Raw genomic sequence first — 21,842 nt, 5'->3', positions numbered from 1 at the left:
AAACATTAACAAAAAAACCCAAGTGAAAAAAACTTCCTGGGGAAACTTTGGGAGGAACAATGACTCACTGGGAGGACCCATCCTCCTTTGGTCCTTGGTTATTCTTTGTACCACATACACTATCTGTTCAATCAATCAACCTTTATTTTGACTCGGATGTACATTGAGGGCAACCCTCATTTTCAATGTAGCCGAGCATTTACAAAAACAGGAATTGACATGACAGAAATAAGAATAAAATAGAAAAAAAATAACATTAATGATTATAATAAAGTATGGTTTAGTTGATAAAAAATTAAGATCAAAAGAAAATGAGACTAATACAACAAAAATGAGTTAAAATTAGCTAAAACTAACTTTTACATAATACAATAAAAATACAAATAAATAAAGGAAGTAAAAAAAAATAAAAGCAATAAGAATAATTAAAATAATAATAATAACAATAAAAGAAAATCTAAATAAGTTAAAAAGCAATAATACAAAACTATTAAACAAACAAACTAAAAAAAAAAAAATAATAATATTATTATTATTATTCTGCTAAAGCAGAGGTCGGCAATAGGCGTGAAACATCTGGCCTGTAAAGTTGTTTGAACTTTTATGAACTATAATGAAAAAAAAATAATAATAAATGCTTCTCTGGTGAGCTTTTGTTTACATCCCTCCCCTGTCTCTCTCTGTAGTGCTCAGCGTGACTTTAGTTTCCACCCTTTCTCATTTTTCTGCCCGTTTTTAAGCTCCCTATCTCCTTATAAGGTCGTTTTTTTGTCCAAATTCACTAGCCGGAGCAGCCATAGTATATTAGACCGGTGTGTTTATTTATTTATTTTTTTCCTTTTTTCTTGGCTTTACTGTTCTGCAGTTGGGTTCAACAACCCTCTGGGCTGGAGAGCTACTAGTCTGTAGCACTTATTACATATATCCCATTACACTTCATTTTCCAAAACACATTTTTTTTCATGGCCCGCCACGTAATGGCTTGGAGAATGTAAAAGCCGAAAAATGGAAAATATCTGGCCCGCGGCACAAACTTAATTGTCGACCCCTGTGCTAAAGAGTGCCTGTATAATCACAGGATTGCTAGCAAAAAAGAAAAGAAATTAATGATAATAGTCAAAGGTGGCAGTAATAGCAGTAATTAGAGCCCATCGTTACTGTAAGTCTGGCTGGGGGGATTGGGGCTAGGGTGTTCGTCAATCTTTCTTCAGTGAAACTGAGGAAAAAGAGAAAGATAGAGAGGTCTGATAAGGTCTATAACAGCTTTACTAAAAGAAGAGAGCCAGAAGGTAGCATAGACAACAATTAGTACATTTTCTCATTTCCAACAACCCATGTTTCAACAAATGACGTTTTATTTTTCTTTGATAACAGTCCCTTAGCTAGGTGCATTCCAGTTATACAACAGTTCCCTGCATGCTGGACCACACAGGGGATTTTGGTAATTTATGGGAGATCCCACTAGAGAATAGGGAGTGAAGGTGTTTAGCTAGAAGGGAAGTTTCAGACTGCAAAGGGAGTAGAGATACAGTCAAAAAGAAATTATTTATTACTGCTGTATAATCCCTACAGTGGAAGTTGTAGAGACATTTTTCCAATAAGTCATTTGTAACAGGTAATTTGTAAGTAAGCCTTGCTAAATTGCTTTTTAGAGTATTAGAATGTCCAATAAAAATCAAATGCACACCTTTCTCGTGGTGATACAAGTAGATCACACACAACAAGGCGAAAGGAGGGACTTAAAGTATGCATATAAGATGATGGAATGTGATCTGTCGTTATAAAACTATATTATAATATAGAGATGCATGTATACAGAAACCATGCTCGATCTAAAATGCTGCTCACTCAGTAATAAATGTCATAGTGTTCTAACCTTTACTTTTAGGTTTTCCTATTTTTTCACAGCTCTAGAAAACGGTTGTAACATATTACATCATACCCAAACATTTGACACAATAAAAAAAAAATCCATATTGTGATATTAGTGATATTCTTGAAAGCAGTTCTGTGTTTGTTGATTTTCATTGTATTTACCTTTAATTCATTGTTTGCAGATTATATGCATGCAATAAATACTTTATTACTTTATTTTGTTACACTACAAATCTTGTGAAGTTTATAAAATAGACAGACATTTATAGATTTGTTTTTGTTTCTACTGAATGTGTGGAGCTCTTATAATTATACTAAATAAAATCTAGCAGTATGTTATTGAAATTAATAAAACAAAAAAAAACAGTCTTTTTATATCACCAATAATATAACTATCACAAAAATACCCTGAAAAATGGTGCTACTATAATTTTAGGTGCATATCGACCACATCTACTGTAGAATCGCTCTTACGTCAGTCACCTGCAAAATGTTCTCTATCAGTTCAAAATGTGCAGATATTTGTGATTTGTGAGAGAGAGAGAGAGAGAGAGAGAGAGATGGATGGATGGATGGATGGAGAGATGGAGAGATGAAGAAAGATAGATGGATTAATAAAAATGAACAGTAGAGAGAGACAGGAGGATGAATGAAGAAACTGATTAAGATGAAGAGTATAGATAGATAGATAGATAGATAGATAGATAGATAGATAGATAGATAGATAGATAGATAGATAGATAGATAGATAGATAGATAGAGGTGGATGGATGAGAGATAGATGAACAAATTGATAAAGATCTAGAGATAGATGGGGGATTGATACAGATGGGGAGATGGATAGATGGAGATACTGATAAAGATAAAAAGTAGAGAGATGAATAGATGAATAGATGGAGAGATGGATAGATAGAGAGATAGAGAGATAGAGAGATAGATGGAGATATAGAGATGGATGGATGGAAAGATAGATGGAGAGACTGATAAAGATGGGGATAGATAGATAGATAGATAGATAGATAGATAGATAGATAGATAGATAGATAGATAGATAGATAGATAGATAGATAGATAGATAGATAGATAGAGGTGGATGGATGAGAGATAGATGAACAAATTGATAAAGATTTAGAGATAGATGGAGGGATTGATACAGATGGGGAGATGGATAGATGGAGATACTGATAAAGATAAAAAGTAGAGAGATGAATAGATGAATAGATGGAGAGATGGATAGATAGAGAGATAGAGAGATAGAGAGATAGATGGAGATATAGAGATGGATGGATGGAAAGATAGATGGAGAGACTGATAAAGATGGGGATAGATAGATAGATAGATAGATAGATAGATAGATAGATAGATAGATAGATAGATAGATAGATAGATAGATAGAGGTGGATGGATGAGAGATAGATGAACAAATTGATAAAGATTTAGAGATAGATGGAGGGATTGATACAGATGGGGAGATGGATAGATGGAGAAACTGATAAAGAGTAGAGATAGATGGAGAGTTGAACAGCTAGAGAGATTGATAAAGATAAAGAGATAGATGGACATATTGATAAAGATCTAGAGATAGATGGAGGGATTGATACAGACGGGGAGATGGATAGATGGAGAGACTGAAAAAGATAAAGAGTAGAGAGAGATAGATAGATGGAGAGATGAATAGATGAATAGAGAGATTGATAAAGATGGATAGATGTAAATATAGATAGAGATGTAGAGAGCTGATCAGTGTTGTGTGTGATGTATCTCCAGTGATGAGGCGTGTACCTGTGGTCAGCTGGTCATCGCCAGCAGAGAGAGTCAGTATAAGATCCTGCACTTCCACCACGCCGGCCTGGACAAGCTGGCTGAAGTCTTCCAGCAGTGGAAATGCTGCAGAGAGACGCAGCTCAAAGACCAGGTGAGGGTCAGGAATACGACCAATGACCTTCATGCCTTTAAAATCCAAAAATAAATATTTGTACATTTAAATGTCCATGTTCTTTGGTCTAGGAGTGCTGAAATATATTTGTAAATATAACGTATTTTCAATTTTCCATAATAGTAATCATAATAAGATTATTTTCATGTTCCTAAATGTGTGTTTTATTAGCCTATATATTTTAGTCTGTACAAAGAACAATTGCTAGTATGTGCTGTACTCTATTTGTATATATACAGCTCCAAAAAAAAAAAAAAAAAAACTTTAGTTTCTGAGTCAGTTTCTCTGATTTTACAGACATTTCTCCCAAATTCTAAATAAAAAAATGATTTACAGAAACTGAGAAATGGCTGAAATAGCAAAAAAGATGCAGAGCTTTCAGAACTTAAATAATGCAAAGAAAACAAGTTCATATTCATAAAGTTTAAGAGTTCAGAAATCAATATTTGGTGGAATAACCCTGTTTCTAATCACAGTTTTCATGCATCTTGGCATGTTCTCCTCCACCAGTCTTACACACTGCTTTTGGATAAATTTATGCCTTATACTCCTGGTGCAAAAATTCAAGCAGTTCAGCTTGGTTTGATGGCTTGTGATCATCCATCTTTCTTATGATTATATTCCAGAGGTTTTTTAATTTGATAAAATCAAAGAAACTCATAATTTGTAAGTGCTCTTTTTTTTTCAAGAGCTGTATATTCACTGCAGTCTATGCTTCTCTGCTGTTGCTGTTGATTTGTTTGTCTCAGGTGGCGGATGAGAAGTCCTGCATGCAGTTCTCTATACGCAGACCCACCCTGCCCTCGACCGAGACCCACCCGGAGGAGCGGCTGTACCGCAGGCTGGACGTCAGCTCCTGGCTCCGGCACCTCAACCACAGCGGCCAGGTGGAGGAGGAGTACAAGCTCAGGAAGGTCAGAGAACCTGCTGTCTGTCTCTGTCTGTGTCTGTATGTCTCTATATGTCTTTTTGTCTGTCTGTCTTCCGCCTCCAGAGTCATATCATCGCTGTCTGGCAAAAAACATTACATCTCAAAATTACAAATAAAACATACCATATTTAATATGCAACATATTTAATACAGCTCATTTTACATGCACAATGTTCATATGCATGATCATTTCCCACAGTGAGTGTGTGCAGCTCTGTTATTGAAATGTCTGTTTTCGCTGGCTGTGTTTTTAGAAAGGGTCTTTAGAAGGTTCCTGTTGATCATGTGACTTATTGGTTTTCCTCTTCCTTTAGCAGGTTTAATAGGTTGCACTTGCAAGGTTGCAACCTGTTGCAGTAAATAGCATGTGTGTGTAATTTTATAGTGTGAAAGTATAAAAATAAAATAGCAATTGATACTAGTTACTCAATCTCAGCAAACCAAGCAGTTAATATAAACATGTGATATAAATTTATAATATTCTTCACTGGTGGAATAGCTTCAGTGTGTGTCGGGTAATAATTAGACAAATGCAAAAGTTTAGACATGCTTTTGGACACACCTCTTCTCATTCAATGTTTTTTTTTTTTTTTTACATTGTAAATTTAGTATTGAAGACTATATTAAATCTATATGGGAACACATGTGGAATTGCTTTTTTAAACAAAAAGTGTTAAACAAACAGAAAACAGAATCTGTTTCATACTTAAGATTTAGCTTTGAGTCACCTGGAATAGTCTTCTCAGTGTCTTGAAGAAAGGAGTTCCTGGAGGTGCTGAACAATAGCTGCTGCTTTTCCTTCACGTAGTGAAGCTCCAGCTAATCCCAAATAAATCACCTCAAATCATCATCTCAGTTCATCAGGTTAAGATCAGGGGATTAATGTGGAGGACAAACACTTTTTTACTGGTTACTATGTAATTCCATATGTGTCCCTTAATTGTTTTCATGTCTTTATAATTAATCTACAATGTCGAAAATAAATTAAATGAAGAAAAACATTACTTGAGAAGGTGTGCCCCTATGTTTGACTGGTACTGTATGTCAAATTAAGCAAAGAATCAGTAATTGAATATTAAAATGTATATAATTTGTATAGAATGAACCTGTTAGTACCCAAAAGTATGGAAATCTTACTAACTTTTTAGTCTGTTTCAAATATGGCACCTTAGTCTTGCTTTTAATGAGTGACTTAAATGTTTTTAATTTCTCCAAACCTGTGTTTTTTGTGGGATAGAGGGATGTAAAGCCCCCCCATCATTGTAGAGCTGTAGAGCAGTGGAACTGTGTTCTCTGACATGATGGAGCTCCTTCCAGTACTTCTGGAAAGGATGAGTTGAAGATTTGGAGATGAGGTTAGGTGCTGATTATACATATATGCTTTTTATTTTTCACTGAATGCAACCAAATTCTTACTGAAATGCTCTAAAATCTAGTATAAACTCTTTCTCATTTAGTAGATACAGTTCTACAGTTCTACAGATACTCCAACAAATACAGGATTACCACTATTGTAATACCCATGAGTTCAAAAGAGACTGTCCTTTTATCAATAAAGAGGAACTAATTTTGTGTCCCATGACTTTAGCCACATTTATTGCCTTCTATGACCCATTTCTACCTTTGATTTCAGAAGAAACAGTGAATGAGCAGGTGTCCCAGTACTTGTGTCCATGTAGTGTATCTCAGAATTACAGAGCAGGATGTGTTTGTTCTCTCAGGCGATCTTTTTCGGAGGAATTGACCCGTCCATCCGGGGGGAGGTGTGGCCCTTCCTGCTGCACTACTACAGCTACGACTCCACCTCCGAGGAGCGCGAGGCCTGGAGGCTGCAGAAACGCAGCGAGTACCAGGAGATCCAGCAGAGGAGGTGAGGCGTCTGCGTTCGTCCGCATGAGAATGCATGAATCAGCGTCTGTGTTAAACACCAGAACCTTGACCTCGCTTTCTATAGGACATAAACACCCAATAATATGTTTATAATTTTCTCTGCACACTTCCTCCAAAAGCAACAAGCTAAGGTGCAGCGTCTGAACCATTTCCTAACATGGGCTTCTCTAAAAAAACCTCATCAGACTGTGGGTGGAAAAACATGTTTTTAATATGTGTGTTTAGAGTTATTGAAATGACCCTTTGACACTTTTTAAAACAACATTTGCACAAAGCATACTCTTAACCGGAAACAACAGCACAACAGTGTGCCAATCTATATCTTGGCTTACAGTCATACACTCATTTATACATACGCACATACTGTACAAACACACACACACATACACCAGATTAACCTATCAGATATATATATATATATATATATATATATATATATATATATATATATATATATATATATATATATATATATATATATATATACACATATCAATTTAGAATAAATCTCCTTGTTTTTGAATTGTGGGAGGAAACTATACTAAACCCAAAAAACTGCAAAACAGTTTTAAGAGGCAAGGCAAGTTTATTTATATAGCACCTTTCATACCATACACATACATATGGTCATTCAGAGTGCTTCAAAATTAGAAAATACAAAGAAAATCACATAAACATGAAAGAAAATAACAATAAAAATGGAAATAAAAATAAAATAAGGATAAAGCATGAATAGAACATGATTCAAACATGATTAAAACAATATATAAAAAAGAAGGAAAATTAGCCAAATTAATTAAAATAAAAGTGCTGTTACAGCTAGAAAAAGGCATTTCTAACAGCATTAAAAGTAATAAAATTGTAATATAACAAAAACATTTAAGAACAACGTTGAAAGAAAGTGCAAGACATTTATAATTAAAAGAAAATTCAACTAATGAAAACTAAAAACAATATAAAAAAATAAAATACTAATAATGTAAAATGCAGAGCAAGTTAATCAGTGTGGGAAGCGCAGCTAAACAGATGTGTTTACAGCTTTTTCTATAAAAAAAGAGATTACAGTTTGAGCACATCTCACAACCACTAAACCCTAATTATTAATAGCTGAAATGTGTTTCTTTGAAGTAATAAAACGTACCAGTCCTGCTATTAAACTATTATAAACATTTCCTAATCTTAAAAAACACTTTTATTGTGGTAATTTCTGTCTCTTCAGCGTGGAGTAAAGAGAATTTCAGAAATCCAGAGCCTTAATGGTCATTGTCTGCATTTTTCTGTGTAAGTCAGGCAACAAGTAAAACCAGCATATTCCTGTTCCGCTTATCTAGGAGAAAGTTCCTGATGAAACTTACAGTAACTGATAATCAGATCACTAACATACAGTATGCACTAAAAACTGTGTAATTAATAGAGCACTTACACTGATCAGCCATATCAATAAAATTACCACTAATTCTTCTGCATAATATTCTGTAGGGCAAAACACATTCCAGGTTCCCAAAAATTTACAAAAAATATTTATATGCAGCTACACTACACTGTCTGTGTTTATGTGCTTCTTTAAAGTTTTGTTAAACTCAGTATCTCAGCAACTGAGAAATGTGTTAAAATGTTCATAATGTTAAAGCAGCAAAACTACTGAGATATTATAATACAGTAAAAAAAAAAGATAACATTAAAAAACAAATCATGATCTTAACTATGATTAATCACAGAATTGTTGTTTTTTAATACAAAAATTGGCTGTTATAACTGAGTTTAAAAGAGCTAAGATTTTATAATTATTTTATAATACTGTCTTTCTCTTGAACATACAGCAAAATACCAGCATTAATCATGTTGTTGTTGATAATGTTTATTTTGTTTATTTTAGCCATATAAATCAAAATAATTAATATGGCTATTTAGTACCTGTTTATTTCATGATTAAAATTGGTTGTTTTGACACGGTTGTTTCAATAATAGTTTAAAAAAAGGACCTAAAACAAAACTTAACAGACATATGGATTATTATTATTATTATTATTATTATTATTTTACTGCATTGCCAAAGTATCGGATTGGGACTGTGCAGATACTCAAAATCAAATGACTCTCACTCAAAAACATCTGTGATGGATGGATGGATGGATTGGTAGACGGATAGATAGATGGAAAGATAGATGGATGGATGGATGGATGGATGGATAGATGGATAGGTAGATGGATAGATAGATAGATAGATAGATAGATAGATAGATAGATAGATAGATAGATAGATAGATAGAAGGATGGATGGATGGATGGATGGATGGATGGATGGATGGATGGATAGACGGACGGACGGATAGATAGATAGATAGAAGGATAGGCAGACGGATAGACAGACGGATAGATAGGTAGACGGACGGATAGATAGATAGACAGACGGATACATAGATATATAGATAGATAGATAGATAGATAGATAGATAGATAGACAGACGGCTAGATAGATAGAAGGATGGATGGATGGATGGATGGATGGATAGACGGACGGATAGATAGATAGATAGATAGATAGATAGATAGATAGATAGATAGAAGGATAGGCAGACGGATAGACAGACGGATAGATAGGTAGATGGACGGATAGATAGATAGACAGACGGATAGATAGATAGATAGATAGATAGATAGATAGATAGATAGATAGATAGATAGATAGATAGATAGATAGACAGACGGCTAGATAGATAGACAGACGGCTAGATAGATAGACGGATGGATGGATGGATGGATGGATAGACAGACGGACGGATAGACAGACAGATAGACAGACAGGTAGACAGGTAGACAGATAGATAGATAGATAGATAGATAGATAGATAGATAGATAGATAGATAGATAGATAGATAGATAGATAGATAGATAGATAGATAGATAGATAGGCAGACGGATAGACAGACGGATAGACAGACGGATAGGTAGGTAGACGGACGGATAGATAGATAGATAGATAGATAGATAGATAGATAGATAGATAGATAGACAGACGGCTAGATAGATAGACAGACGGCTAGATAGATAGACAGACGGCTAGATAGATAGACAGACGGCTAGATAGATAGACGGATGGATGGATGGATGGATAGACAGACGGACGGATAGACAGACAGATAGACAGACAGGTAGATAGATAGATAGATAGATAGATAGATAGATAGAAGGATGGATGGATGGATGGATAGACGGACAGATAGATAGATAGATAGATAGATAGATAGATAGATAGATAGATAGATAGATAGATAGATAGATAGATAGATAGATAGACAGACGGCTAGATAGATAGACGGATGGATGGATGGATGGATAGACAGACGGACGGATAGACAGACAGATAGACAGACAGATAGACAGATAGGTAGATAGACAGGTAGATAGATAGATAGATGGATGGATGGATGGATGGATGGATGGATGGATGGATGGATGGATGGATGGATGGATGGATGGATAGATAGATAGATAGATAGATAGATAGATAGATAGATAGATAGACGGACGGCTAGATAGATAGATAGACGGACGGCTAGATAGATGGATAGACGGACGGATGGATGGATGGATGGACGGACGGATGGATGGATGGATGGATGGATGGATAGACAGACAGATAGGTAGGTAGATAGACAGGTAGGTAGATAGACAGGTAGGTAGATAGACAGGTAGATAGATAGACAGGTAGATAGATAGACAGGTAGATAGACAGGTAGGTAGGTAGATAGATGGATGGATGGATGGATGGATGGGCGGATAGATAGATAGATAGATAGATAGATAGATAGATAGATAGATAGATAGATAGGCAGACGGATAGACAGACGGATAGATAGGTAGACGGACGGATAGATAGATAGATAGATAGATAGATAGATAGATAGATAGATAGATAGATAGATAGATAGACGGATGGCTAGATAGATAGACGGATGGATGGATGGATGGATGGATAGACAGACGGACGGATAGACAGACAGATAGGTAGGTAGATAGACAGGTAGGTAGATAGACAGGTAGATAGACAGGTAGGTAGATAGATAGACGGACGGACGGACAGACAGACAGATAGATAGAAGGATAGGCAGACGGATAGACAGACGGATAGATAGATAGACAGACGGCTAGATAGATAGACGGATGGATGGATGGATGGATGGATGGATAGACAGACGGACGGATAGACAGACAGATAGACAGGTAGGTAGATAGATCGAGAGAGAGAGAGAGAGAGAGAGAGAGAGAGATAGATATTCCTAATATTTCCCTCCTCTGCTGCTGATTGTGTTATTAGTGTGTAAAAGCCGCTGCTGGAATGTACAGCGATCGTCAGGCCGGCAGCAGTTTGACAGCGCTTTGATCAATCATTACTGCTGCATGTGTTAAAGACGTGCCTTACAGAAGCGTTTCACATGCTGACTTAACACCCGCTGAGAGTCTCGGCGGACCACCAAGCCCAGACAGTGAGCAGCAAGCCCCTACCAATCAATAAACATGTGTGCAGATACGAGAACGCTGTGAATTAATGTGTCCCTGAGGAAACGAGCGTGTCATAACTGATTAAAGCATCGTCTGCCCATCGATACAGCAGACATTAGAGGCAGCGGGAGTGCTGGATATAGTGCTGTGCTTGATTTAAATTTATATCATGTTACTTCATGTTTGTGTTAAGAGGAAGATTGATTAATGATCACAAGCCATCAAATCAAGCTGAACTGCTTGAATTTTTACACCAAACTTGGCATAAAGTTATCCAACAGCAGTGTGTAAATGACATTTCCTGATATATGATATACACAGCTACACTAGTGTTTGTGCTTTATTGTTTCCTTTATATTGAATTTCTACATTTTTTGGGGGGGATAGTAAGCAGACCCCTTTAACCGTACATGCAGCTTTTATCTTAAACACAGTGCAGTAATAACCTCCTTGTGTTTCAGTGTAAAATATATTTAAAAAAAATGGTTTTAGAGTATTATTTGGGATAACTATATTCTTGGCGACATGACAAAACTTTACATTTAAAAAATATATATTTTTAATAAAAGTTTTGTACTGCAACAAAATAAATATTCTTTTTTAAGTTTAATGTAGTTTAAATAAAAATGTTTCATGCATTCCGTAGAAACAATAACATCTACAAATGTTTGTCTATTTTATAAATATTAACTGATTAACTGATTTTGTATAAAATAATAATAAGGTAACAAAAATGTACCACAAAACTAAAATTCTGCATTTTTAGTCCATGCATATAAACTGCAAACAAATAAACAATGAAAAGTAAATACTGTAAATAACAAAACATCATCTCATTCATGTAGATTTAGTGTTTTTTACATTGTAAATGAATACTGAAGTCATCCAGACTATGTTGAGGAATCATGTAGTAACTTAAAAGGCTGGTAACTCTGCTTAATTTATCCTGTGCAACAGAAGAACTCTTGCTCTTCCTTTCCTGGGAGGGTCCTGATGAGACCAAGTTTCATCATTACGTTTTTGATGGTCTTTGCACTTGCACTTGAGGATAATTTCTAAGGATCTAAGTTCTTAAAATTTTCATCTCTACATAGTTGAGTAGTTAAGTAGTTTAGTAGTGATTTTATAATTAATCTAAAATGCAGAACATTTTTAAATAATTAAAAAAAAAAACACTGAATTCAACACTGTTGTAGTTGTTTTCTCAAAAAAAAAAATGTATGACACAGCCACGAATGCAAATTGTGTTTTCTTGTGTTTTGCCTTTACTACTATTTATAATTTAGAGTGTATTCATTTTAGTTTCTCTGTTCTCCTTTGATTTATCATGTATATGCTAATTTGTAAGTGATTATCATCATTTTCTTGAGGCTGTTCATTAATTTGCGGGATTTCTCCACTTCTGCGCTGGACTAGTTAATCGTCCGCTCGAACGCGTAACATGAAAATTAGTCCCATGCCACGAGATGTTGTTTGGGGTGGGTGTTTAAAGAAGTGCTGTGGAAATCCCACAGGAGTGCAGACCTCTACTCCAGTGTTTGTGTGGTTGATTACTGTGGGCAACAGTTTTGACACGTTTCCCTGAACACTAAACCCATTAGCTGAAAACACAGTCGCAGCAGCAGCCGCTGAACAGGATCCTCAGCATGCAGAGACAGATAGAGGTTAGGCTGAGTATTGCTGCAGTGTTATAATGTAATGTATAATTAGTTAAAACTAGGACTGTCAACCTTAAAGCATTAAGGCTAGGGGTGTGCCATATCATATCGTAAGCAATAATATCGCCAAGATTTTTGAATAACGATATTATACCCTGAAATATCGTGCCATATCACCCACCCCTAATTATCAGGGTACTACTTTATTTTTTTATTTTTTTTGCTGTTTTTGGAAAAAAGAAAAATTTACACTGTTCTCATTTCCCATTATATATCTACTAGAGACAGATTATATCTGTACAGTATCATTTATTTTACTTTAATCCTGGATATATGGAGATATTTGGAGTGCATTATTAGAATCATAACATTCTGGATCATTGTCATTGATCATTCTGTTACAAATCTGATCAAATTCTTGTATTTTTTGTATTTAACATCTTAGTTAGGGGTGTGCCATATCATATCATATGCAATAATAAAATTAAATTTAAATTTTGTTGCAGTTTTGTATTCTTGAAATCATTTTTGTAATTCAGTATTTTGTCATATCGCCAAGAGTATTGTTATCGCAGAAATACCATGAAATATCGTGATATTATTTTAGGACCATATCGCCCACCCCTAATTAAGGCACACAATTAATTTAGAATTAGTAAGTTTAAAAATGTTAATGCAATTAAATACGCCACCAAGTTTGACCCCAACTTCTGCAGTAATCTACCTCGCCCCCGCCCAACACAGATTTTTTTTTTCTTCTTTTTCTTCTTTTTAATTGAGCTAAACCGCTAATAAGGCGCCGTTTAATCTGATATATTAGCCAGATAATACACTGCTATGAACAAACGCTGTCTCTGCTGCTCCATGCTGTTTAGCGTAGTATGTGCAGCGTTTACTGCTCGCAGCCATCGCACTCCTATTGAAAACACAGCGGCAAATTTTCAGCATTCTGTGTTAAAGCAGCTTCAGACTGCTATAAATACAGATATACCTGCTGCAACACAGAATCTTCTCACTATATTTGTTTGTATTTGACTGTAGTTACAACATTTAAACCATATTATAACATAAATACAAAGTAACTACATTTTCATTCTCAGTAGTAATGCCATATTTATATAACCAAATTTGGTCAAGTTATTTAAAGTCATTCCATGGTTAGATTAGTTAATTAGTTAATGCTCTGAGTGTCCTTTGTTCAGTAGACATAGACGCACAAACGATCTTCCTTTCCTGGGGCAGTCCTGATGAGAGCCAGTTTCATCATTTCATCACTTTTAATTGGCTTTGCGGTGACTGCACTTGGAGATAATTTCAAAGTTCTTGAAATTTTTAGGATCGACTGACCTTCATTTCTTAAAGTATTTTGTTTTTTTACTTGCTTTTCATAATATGGATTAGAACATTACTCAAATAGAGCTATTCACTGTATACCTGTAACTTTACCTCTTCACAACTTTACAACTGATGCTCTCAAACACATTATGAGAGAAGAAATTTGAGTAATTAACTCTTGAAGAGTTCAGCACAGCTGTTAACTGAAAGCTTATTAATTCTAGGTGACTCTATACCTCATAAAGCTGACTGAAAAAAATCCAGCCAAGATGTGCAAAACTTTTTTTTTTTTACTTTTACTAAATAATTCCATATGTTTTTTCTTCATAGATTAAATGACTTTAGTATAACTCTACAATGCAGGATATTAAAAAAGGGAAAAAAACACTCAATATAATTATATTTAAATTTTAATTTAACCTGAGTTAATACAATAATGCTACCCATTTAATTCCCAAATACCAGTAAGCTTGCCTTTTCTTTTGCATTGCTCTCATTTGAACGCACTGTCTGACAAAATCTGACCTTAAATCAGTAAATCACTGAACCTGTCGAAAATCCTGCAGCTATGAATGTGTGATCTGGAATGGAACAGGGTGTGATATATACAGCATGTCCTGAGCTTTGGGCGAGATAAGGAGGGGGGAGGTTAGTTCTGTATTTGGAGACATTCTGTAATTCTGTTTGCCTGTTCCTGGAATTTGTAGCTCCACTCAGTGATCTGCGCTCTGCTCCCGGCTCCTCCCGGGACTGCTGTTGTCGTGTTACGCCATTCAATTTAAATCAATAAGGGTCTTCAATACAGTCGACCTCCATATGCAGCAGCTGCGCCTTTATATCACTGATTACAAGCAGCGCTCTGGGTTCCGTTGCGTAGTTTAACACGCTCTACTGTAACGCTGATGTGTGTAATTGTGATCAGTGTTTTGCAGTGCAAACCCTCAGAGAGAGAGAGAGAGAGAGAGAGAAATAGAGAGAGTGTGTAAGAGTGAGAGAGAGAGAGAGAGAGAGAAAGAAAGGGAGGGGTAGGGTAGGGTAGGGTGGGGGAGCTGCCGGGGGAATGGTTTACACAAACAGCGGCTCTGAAACAGTTGTGTGAAGTTGCATCAGGTCTGCTATTGCTTCATGCAGAACAAACAGTGTTAATTAAATCCCACCTGCTTCGTAAAGCACAGCTCAGGTCTGCAGTCGAAAGCATCCCGAAGCTCCGCCGTGGACGGACTCCTAACTCAAGGATCGCTTAATCTGTCTGTGTGCAAAATTTGATCAATTAGAGAACAAAAAAACAATATTAATTGATCCCGTGTGTAGATCTGTGCAGTGCTTATACAGAAATACATACTTATGCATCTCAAAAAATTATAATATCTGAGAAAAGTTATTTTATTTCAGTGCAAAATGTGAAACTCATATATTATGTAGATGTATCCCACACAGAATGATCTATTTTAAGTGTTTATTTATTTTATTATTGATGATTATGGCTTACAGCTAATGAAAACCCAAAAAAACAGTATTTCAGAAAGCTAGAATATTATATAAGACTTGATAAAACACAGTGGATCAACACCAGCAGATATCAGACATGTCTCTCCAAACCATCACTGATCATCATTAAAAATTTTACATTTCATTTGTAAATCAAGAAAGCAGAGTCTGGAGGAAGAGTGGAGAGAGACACAGTCCAAACTGCTTGAGGTCTAGTGTGAAGTTTCCACCAATCAGTGATGGTTTGGATTGATCTTAGAGCACTTAATGCTTCCCTCTGCTGACAACGTTAATGAAGATGCAGATTTCATTTTCCAGCAGGACTTGGCACACTGCCCACACTGCCAAAAGCACCAATTGGTGTTACTGTATATAATATTCTTATAGAGTTTTCTGAGACACTGATTTTTGGGTTTTCATTGGCTGTAAGCCATAATAATGATCAACAATAAAAGAAATAAGCGCTTAAAATAGATCACTCTGTGTGTGTAATACATCTATATTATATATGAGTTTCACATTTTGAACTGAATTACTAAAATAAGGTATCTTTTTAAATTATGTTCTATTTTTTTTTTTTTTTAGATGCACCTCTAAGTGTTATAAATGATTTTTTTTTTGTATGTATGTAGCTTGGCCTTATAGATCATAATAGATCTCTTATCTGATATGATAAGAATCCTGGTACTCAAGTCACATGAAGGGACAAGTTGTAAGTTGTAATCAGGGTTAAATACACTGGGGAGCTGTTGATAAAAAAAAAATCTCTCTCTCTCTCTCTCTATCTGTGTTTGTTTGTTATCTCTCTCTCAGGTTGTCGATGAGTCCTGAGGAGCACAGTGAGTTCTGGAGGAAGGTGCAGTTTACAGTAGATAAGGACGTGGTGAGGACTGATAGGAGCAACATGTTCTTCAGAGGAGAGAACAACCCTAACGTGGAGATCATGAGGTCAGAACACTGCATTCCCTCTGAACCATCTCTTCCTCTGAACTCTTTATTCAGCCCTCCCTCCTTCCCTCCCTCCCTCCACACCCACATACCATCATACTTCGGTGTACACTGTATTTATCATATCAAGCATTTACAAACATTTTAAACATCAGTAAATCATTATATATTTTTTTAAATGTAACGTTCTGCTTGCCTGATGTTAATGTTCCTGCAGGCGTATCTTGTTGAACTATGCAGTGTTTAATCCGGAGATGGGCTACTGTCAGGGCATGTCCGACCTGGTGGCTCCTCTGCTGACTGAGATCCAGGATGAGAGTGATACGTTCTGGTGCTTCGTGGGCTTGATGGAGAACACCATCTTCATCAGCTCCCCGAGGGACGAGGACATGGAGAGACAACTGGTGAGACCTGGAGCTTAGTGTTCACCTGTTATCTTATGAAAGCAGGCAAATTAAATAAAATCCTGTTTTGTTTTTGTTTTTTTTTCGTGAAAAATAAATATTTGCACTGTTCTCATTTTCCGAGACATACTTCATGCATTTCTGGTGAAAATACCTGTCCTTTAAAGCGGCAATCCGTATTATTTTGTTTCTAAACTGAAAGCAGAAGCATTTCTGAGTGGAAAAGAATATGGATAAAATATTGTGTTTATTGGTACCAGTGTGCTGGAATGACCATCCCTGCTAAGACTAATACTGAATATTCATTCTAAAAACTGGGTTGTCTGGTCACTTCGAGTTCTTCTTCTGGCCACGTCACACGTGTATACGTACTTACGTCACACGTACAGCCTCTAAAAGAGGATCCGGCTCAGTTTTACTGAACGCGAGTGGCTGGTGGAGCATTGGCGACTTCAGAAGAGGAAACTCGGTGCTCAGTAGCTTCTTTGTTTCTTTGTTTTTACTGAGTGCGCTATCTCTCTCTCTGTCTCTCTCTGATTGAACATAACCTGGAATCGGATTCATCCACTCTGAAAGGAGACCGCATCACACCCGCCCAGTTTAAAATGATTCTTCCGCATGCTCGGTGCAATTACCCATTCTCATCAAAGAAGGAACTAAATCCCCCATATCTTTAAAACTTACAGACATCAGCTTTAACATATCATAATATTTTTTTTTTATATTGCAATGTCAACTAATAGCAGTGTTCAAGCAAGATTCTCAAAAACATCAAAAAGGACCTATAACCATATTCCATACACCCTGTCCACACAAAGCTGTTGCATACTACTGTTTCTTGTCCGAAGTATTAGGACACCTTCATATTAAACATACAGAGGTTTTTGAGACATCCCATTCTAAATCTATAGGCACTAGTGTGAAGTTTGAGACCAGAGTCTGGAGGAAGAGTGGAGAGACACACAGTCCAAACTGCTTGAGGTCTAGTGTGAAGTTCCAATCAGTGATGGTTTGGAGAGACATGTCATCTGCTGGTGTTGATCCACTGTGTTCTATCAATTATCAAGTTCAAAGTCAGTACAGTTTTTTTTTCCGGAAAATGTTACTGCACTTCATGCTTCCCTCTGCGGACAACTTTTATAGAGATGCAGATTTCATTTTCCAGCAGGACTTGGCACACTGCCCACACTGCTAAGAGCACCAATTGGTCTTATATAAAATATTCTTATATTCTCATACCCTGATTTTTGGGTTTTCATTTGCTGTAAGCCATAATCATCAACAATAAATTAGACAATAAACAATAAAATAGATCAGTCTGTGTTTAATGCATCTATATAATAAAGGAGTTTCACGTTTTGAACTGAATTACTGAGTAACTTAAACCTTAAACCTAAGTTTTAGGGTATAGTTAAATCACTTAAAGTAAAACTGACTCTTTCTCTCTCTATGTTTCAGATGTATCTGAGGGAGCTCCTGAGGCTCATGCTCCCTCGATTCCACCAGCACCTGATGCGTTTGGGAGAGGACGGGCTGCAGCTGCTGTTCTGCCACCGCTGGGTTCTGCTCTGTTTCAAGCGCGAGTTCCCCGACATGGAGGCCCTGCGAATGTGGGAAGCCTGCTGGGCTCATTACCAGGTACAGCTTTAGAGACTTCTAGTGTTTTAGTTCCTAATTGCAGTGAATCTATCTAGGCAGATGTAGTGCTGGGCGATTTGGGAAAAATCATATATCACGATATGGAAGTTTTTAAAATCACGATAACGATTTATATCATGACAAACCACATTTAAGTGTGTTTGCAGTTATTCTTCGAAAAATAAGACAAAGTAATATCCTTGCTTACTTTTTTCAAACTTTATTTCAAAGTGCCATTAAACCAAACTTTTCACAAATGAGAAATACTACCTTTTAGTGCAGCCAACACATTTCATCTAAGCCTACTTTATATATTTGCATGAATAATTGATGAAATTACTGTAGAAATGATAGGGATCAATATGACGATAAATATTGTGGGGACCCTACCTTCCTTTCTTTTTAAGTATTTGTTCCCATAATATGAATTTAAACATTACTTAAATACAGCTATTTACTGTACACCAACTCTACCTCTTCACAACTTTACAACTAAATTAAATATTCTTTAACAGCACCTAATAACGTGTTGATTTCTTTGATTTTAAACCCACAGGGGGTGATGTCCAGAGACTTCACAAAAGTTCACAAAATTGTGTCACTGTCCGAATACTTTAGACCCAGCTGAATTTGAATACTGCATCAGTTTTAGGAATAGGGTGCATATACTTCCCCTTCTACTTATAGGAGAAGCCCACCCTGAGCACACAGACACATCTATTTCAACTTCCTCTATTCTAGTTTCACTGTTTAATTAAATATACTATAATTTACTGGAACATCGAGATGAACTGAGTGAAGTGTCAAACGATAATGTGCAGCTAGTGTTTAGTGTTTTTCGGGGAACTTCACATCTCTAAAGAGTCCTGCCGGTAAATGTGGTAAACTCCCAGGCTTGGTTATACAGTAAATTAAACAGTCTTGTGTTTCGTTAGTTTTTTGTTTTAAATACTCAGGAATGCCCAGAGTAGCCCTTTAGATGAGAGGTGTCAAACTCTTGCTATTATATGATGGGTTATATAAATATTATTGTATTAAAAATATTATAATAAATCTCAACAAAGCCAGGGGCCTAAGGATGTGTATGTTTTATTATTCATTTTTAGTAACATTTTGCTATGTTAAGATCATCAGGAGCTGCTCTATTAAACATTCCCAGAATGAATCACAAAAAGACTGGTGAAGCAGCTTTCTGTTTTTATGCCCCAAAAATATGGAACTCCTTACTAATTAATATTCGTCAGGCATCGAGTGTTACTAGCTTTAAAAGGCAGCTAAAAACGTTCCTTTTTAGTTTAGCTTTTTACTAGTTCTGTTCCCCTTATACTTTTAAATTTTTTGTGTTTAATGTTTGTGCTGTTTTTATCCTTATATTATAATTTTTGTTTAAACCTATTTTATTTTATATTTTATTCTAACATAAATGTCTTATTTCCTACTATTTTATGAAATTGTTACTTTTTATTATTTATTTTTTTTGTTTTATATTACTTTTACATTTTGCTGATTTATTTAATTTTATTGTGAAGCACTTTGAGCTGCATTTTTATCTATGAAAGGTGCTATATAAATAAAGATTATTATTATTATTATTATACAAGCCAAACAAAAAATCTATTGTTTGTTCAAAAATAGGCTAAAAACTGCAATAGCAAAACAAAAGCATTTGAAATAGCCTTTAAATATTTCATTTATAGTTATTAACTTCAATAATACTTATATATGGGAGAGAGAGAGAGAGAGAGAGTGCTGGGCTGATTCTCCTTTGTTGAATGTAGCTGTAGAATTATTGAAAATAATTGTGGTTAAATCCAACAGCAAAACCACTAGGTTAGCAACAGTGAAGGCGCTATCTTTATCAATCACCCTTTGCGAGGCAAGTTAAGATGCTTATTAATATCTTCCACCCAGCAACTGTCAATTTCATTTTCACACCTTGTGCCTGCGACGCTTAAATAGCAACAGTGCTTGTGAATCTATCTAGGCAGATGTCAACGGTCACACGTTCATTGCTAACTTGGCAGTAAATGGTTAAAAAAACACAGGCGTCCAGGTAGTTGCATTGTTAAAATAGCAATGCCAGCAAAATAGCAAAGTCAGAGCACATCCAGGGCTTAAAGGTAGTGCCACCTATGATTAATTAAGAGATTAATTAGTACATGCCCTTTGCGTGTTTTGATCTGCCCAAGGTGTACTTTTCCTGTTGTTACAATAGCAAAGACACGCTGACATTCCCTGAATCAAGTGTCGGGGTGCACTCATGACGGCTTGCCTATGGATTGCTTAAAAATAGGGCCCTTTGTGTAACTGCCATTGTTGGGGATGGAAGGGGTGTCAATGCACATGTATTGTTTCAGTGCATGCTGGGAATTGTAGTGTAGCGGATTTTGTGAAATGGGTGATTATTAATAGATGCAGACACGTTTCATTTTGTAGTCCTCGTATGCCCATATTTGGGGTTCCGTTTCTAAGCTGCATTTGTCTATGACAAAATGAATGTTTTTTTTGTTTGTTTGTTTTAGAACTCACTTCTATCACATTCTGTGTTAAATAAATACAGCTCTGGAAAAAAATAAGAGACCACTTCAATTTCTGAATCAGTTTCTCAGATTTTGTTATTTATAGGTATATATGTTTGAGTAAAATGAACATTGTTGTTTTATTCTATAAACTACTGACAACATTTCTCCCAAATCCCAAATAAAAATATTGTTATGTAAAGCATTTATTTGCAGAAAATGAGAAATGGCTGAAATAATAAAAAAGATGCAGAGCTTTCGGAGCTAAAAAAATGCAAAAAAAAAAAACAATATTTGGTGGAGTAACCCTGGTTTTTTAATCACAGTTTTCATGCATCTTGGCATGTTCTCCTCCAACAGTCTTACACACTGCTTTTGGAAAACTTTATGCCTTATACTCCTGGTGCACAAATTCAAGCAGTTCAGTTTGGTTTGATGGCTTGTGATCATCCGTCTTCCTCTTGATTATATTGCAGAGGTTTTCAATTTGGTAAAATCAAAGATCAAAAGTGGTCTCTTATTTTTTTCCAGAGCTGCATATGGGCATAAAAAACATGGCGCCTACTACAAAATGACCAAATGAATTGAAGAGGTTATATAGAATACCAAAATAGTTTGGCAGGCCTTGTGTTTGACCCCTGGGCTTTAGAGGCTGGTGCTCAGGCGCATCACTATGGCTGAGCTGCTGTCTCAGCTGAGCCTGTAATGAAGATTAG

The 21,842-nt window shown here is 35.9% G+C and overlaps 1 protein-coding gene across 3 annotated transcripts in view; it reads left to right on the top strand.

The window, feature by feature from the left end:
- tbc1d16 (TBC1 domain family, member 16) overlaps positions 1 to 21,842 on the top strand; it is a 78,589-nt gene that overhangs the window by 35,744 nt on the left and 21,003 nt on the right. For all 3 annotated transcript variants that reach the window (XR_002650463.2, XR_002650462.2, XM_022673758.2), the window contains exons 5-10: positions 3,643 to 3,790; positions 4,561 to 4,725; positions 6,464 to 6,612; positions 16,431 to 16,565; positions 16,783 to 16,969; positions 18,428 to 18,607. Coding sequence is in view for 1 of the 3 variants with exons in the window: in XM_022673758.2 (XP_022529479.2) it covers positions 3,643 to 3,790; positions 4,561 to 4,725; positions 6,464 to 6,612; positions 16,431 to 16,565; positions 16,783 to 16,969; positions 18,428 to 18,607 (964 nt within the window). In the remaining 2 variants the exon portion in view is untranslated. The remainder of the gene's footprint in view (positions 1 to 3,642; positions 3,791 to 4,560; positions 4,726 to 6,463; positions 6,613 to 16,430; positions 16,566 to 16,782; positions 16,970 to 18,427; positions 18,608 to 21,842) is intronic.

The sequence above is a fragment of the Astyanax mexicanus genome, chromosome 19, assembly GCF_023375975.1.
Source record: "Astyanax mexicanus isolate ESR-SI-001 chromosome 19, AstMex3_surface, whole genome shotgun sequence".
NCBI classification, from domain to species: Eukaryota; Metazoa; Chordata; class Actinopteri; order Characiformes; family Acestrorhamphidae; genus Astyanax; species Astyanax mexicanus.
The sequence above is the reverse complement of the archived record's forward strand: the minus strand, read 5'-3'. Positions and strand labels throughout refer to the sequence as shown.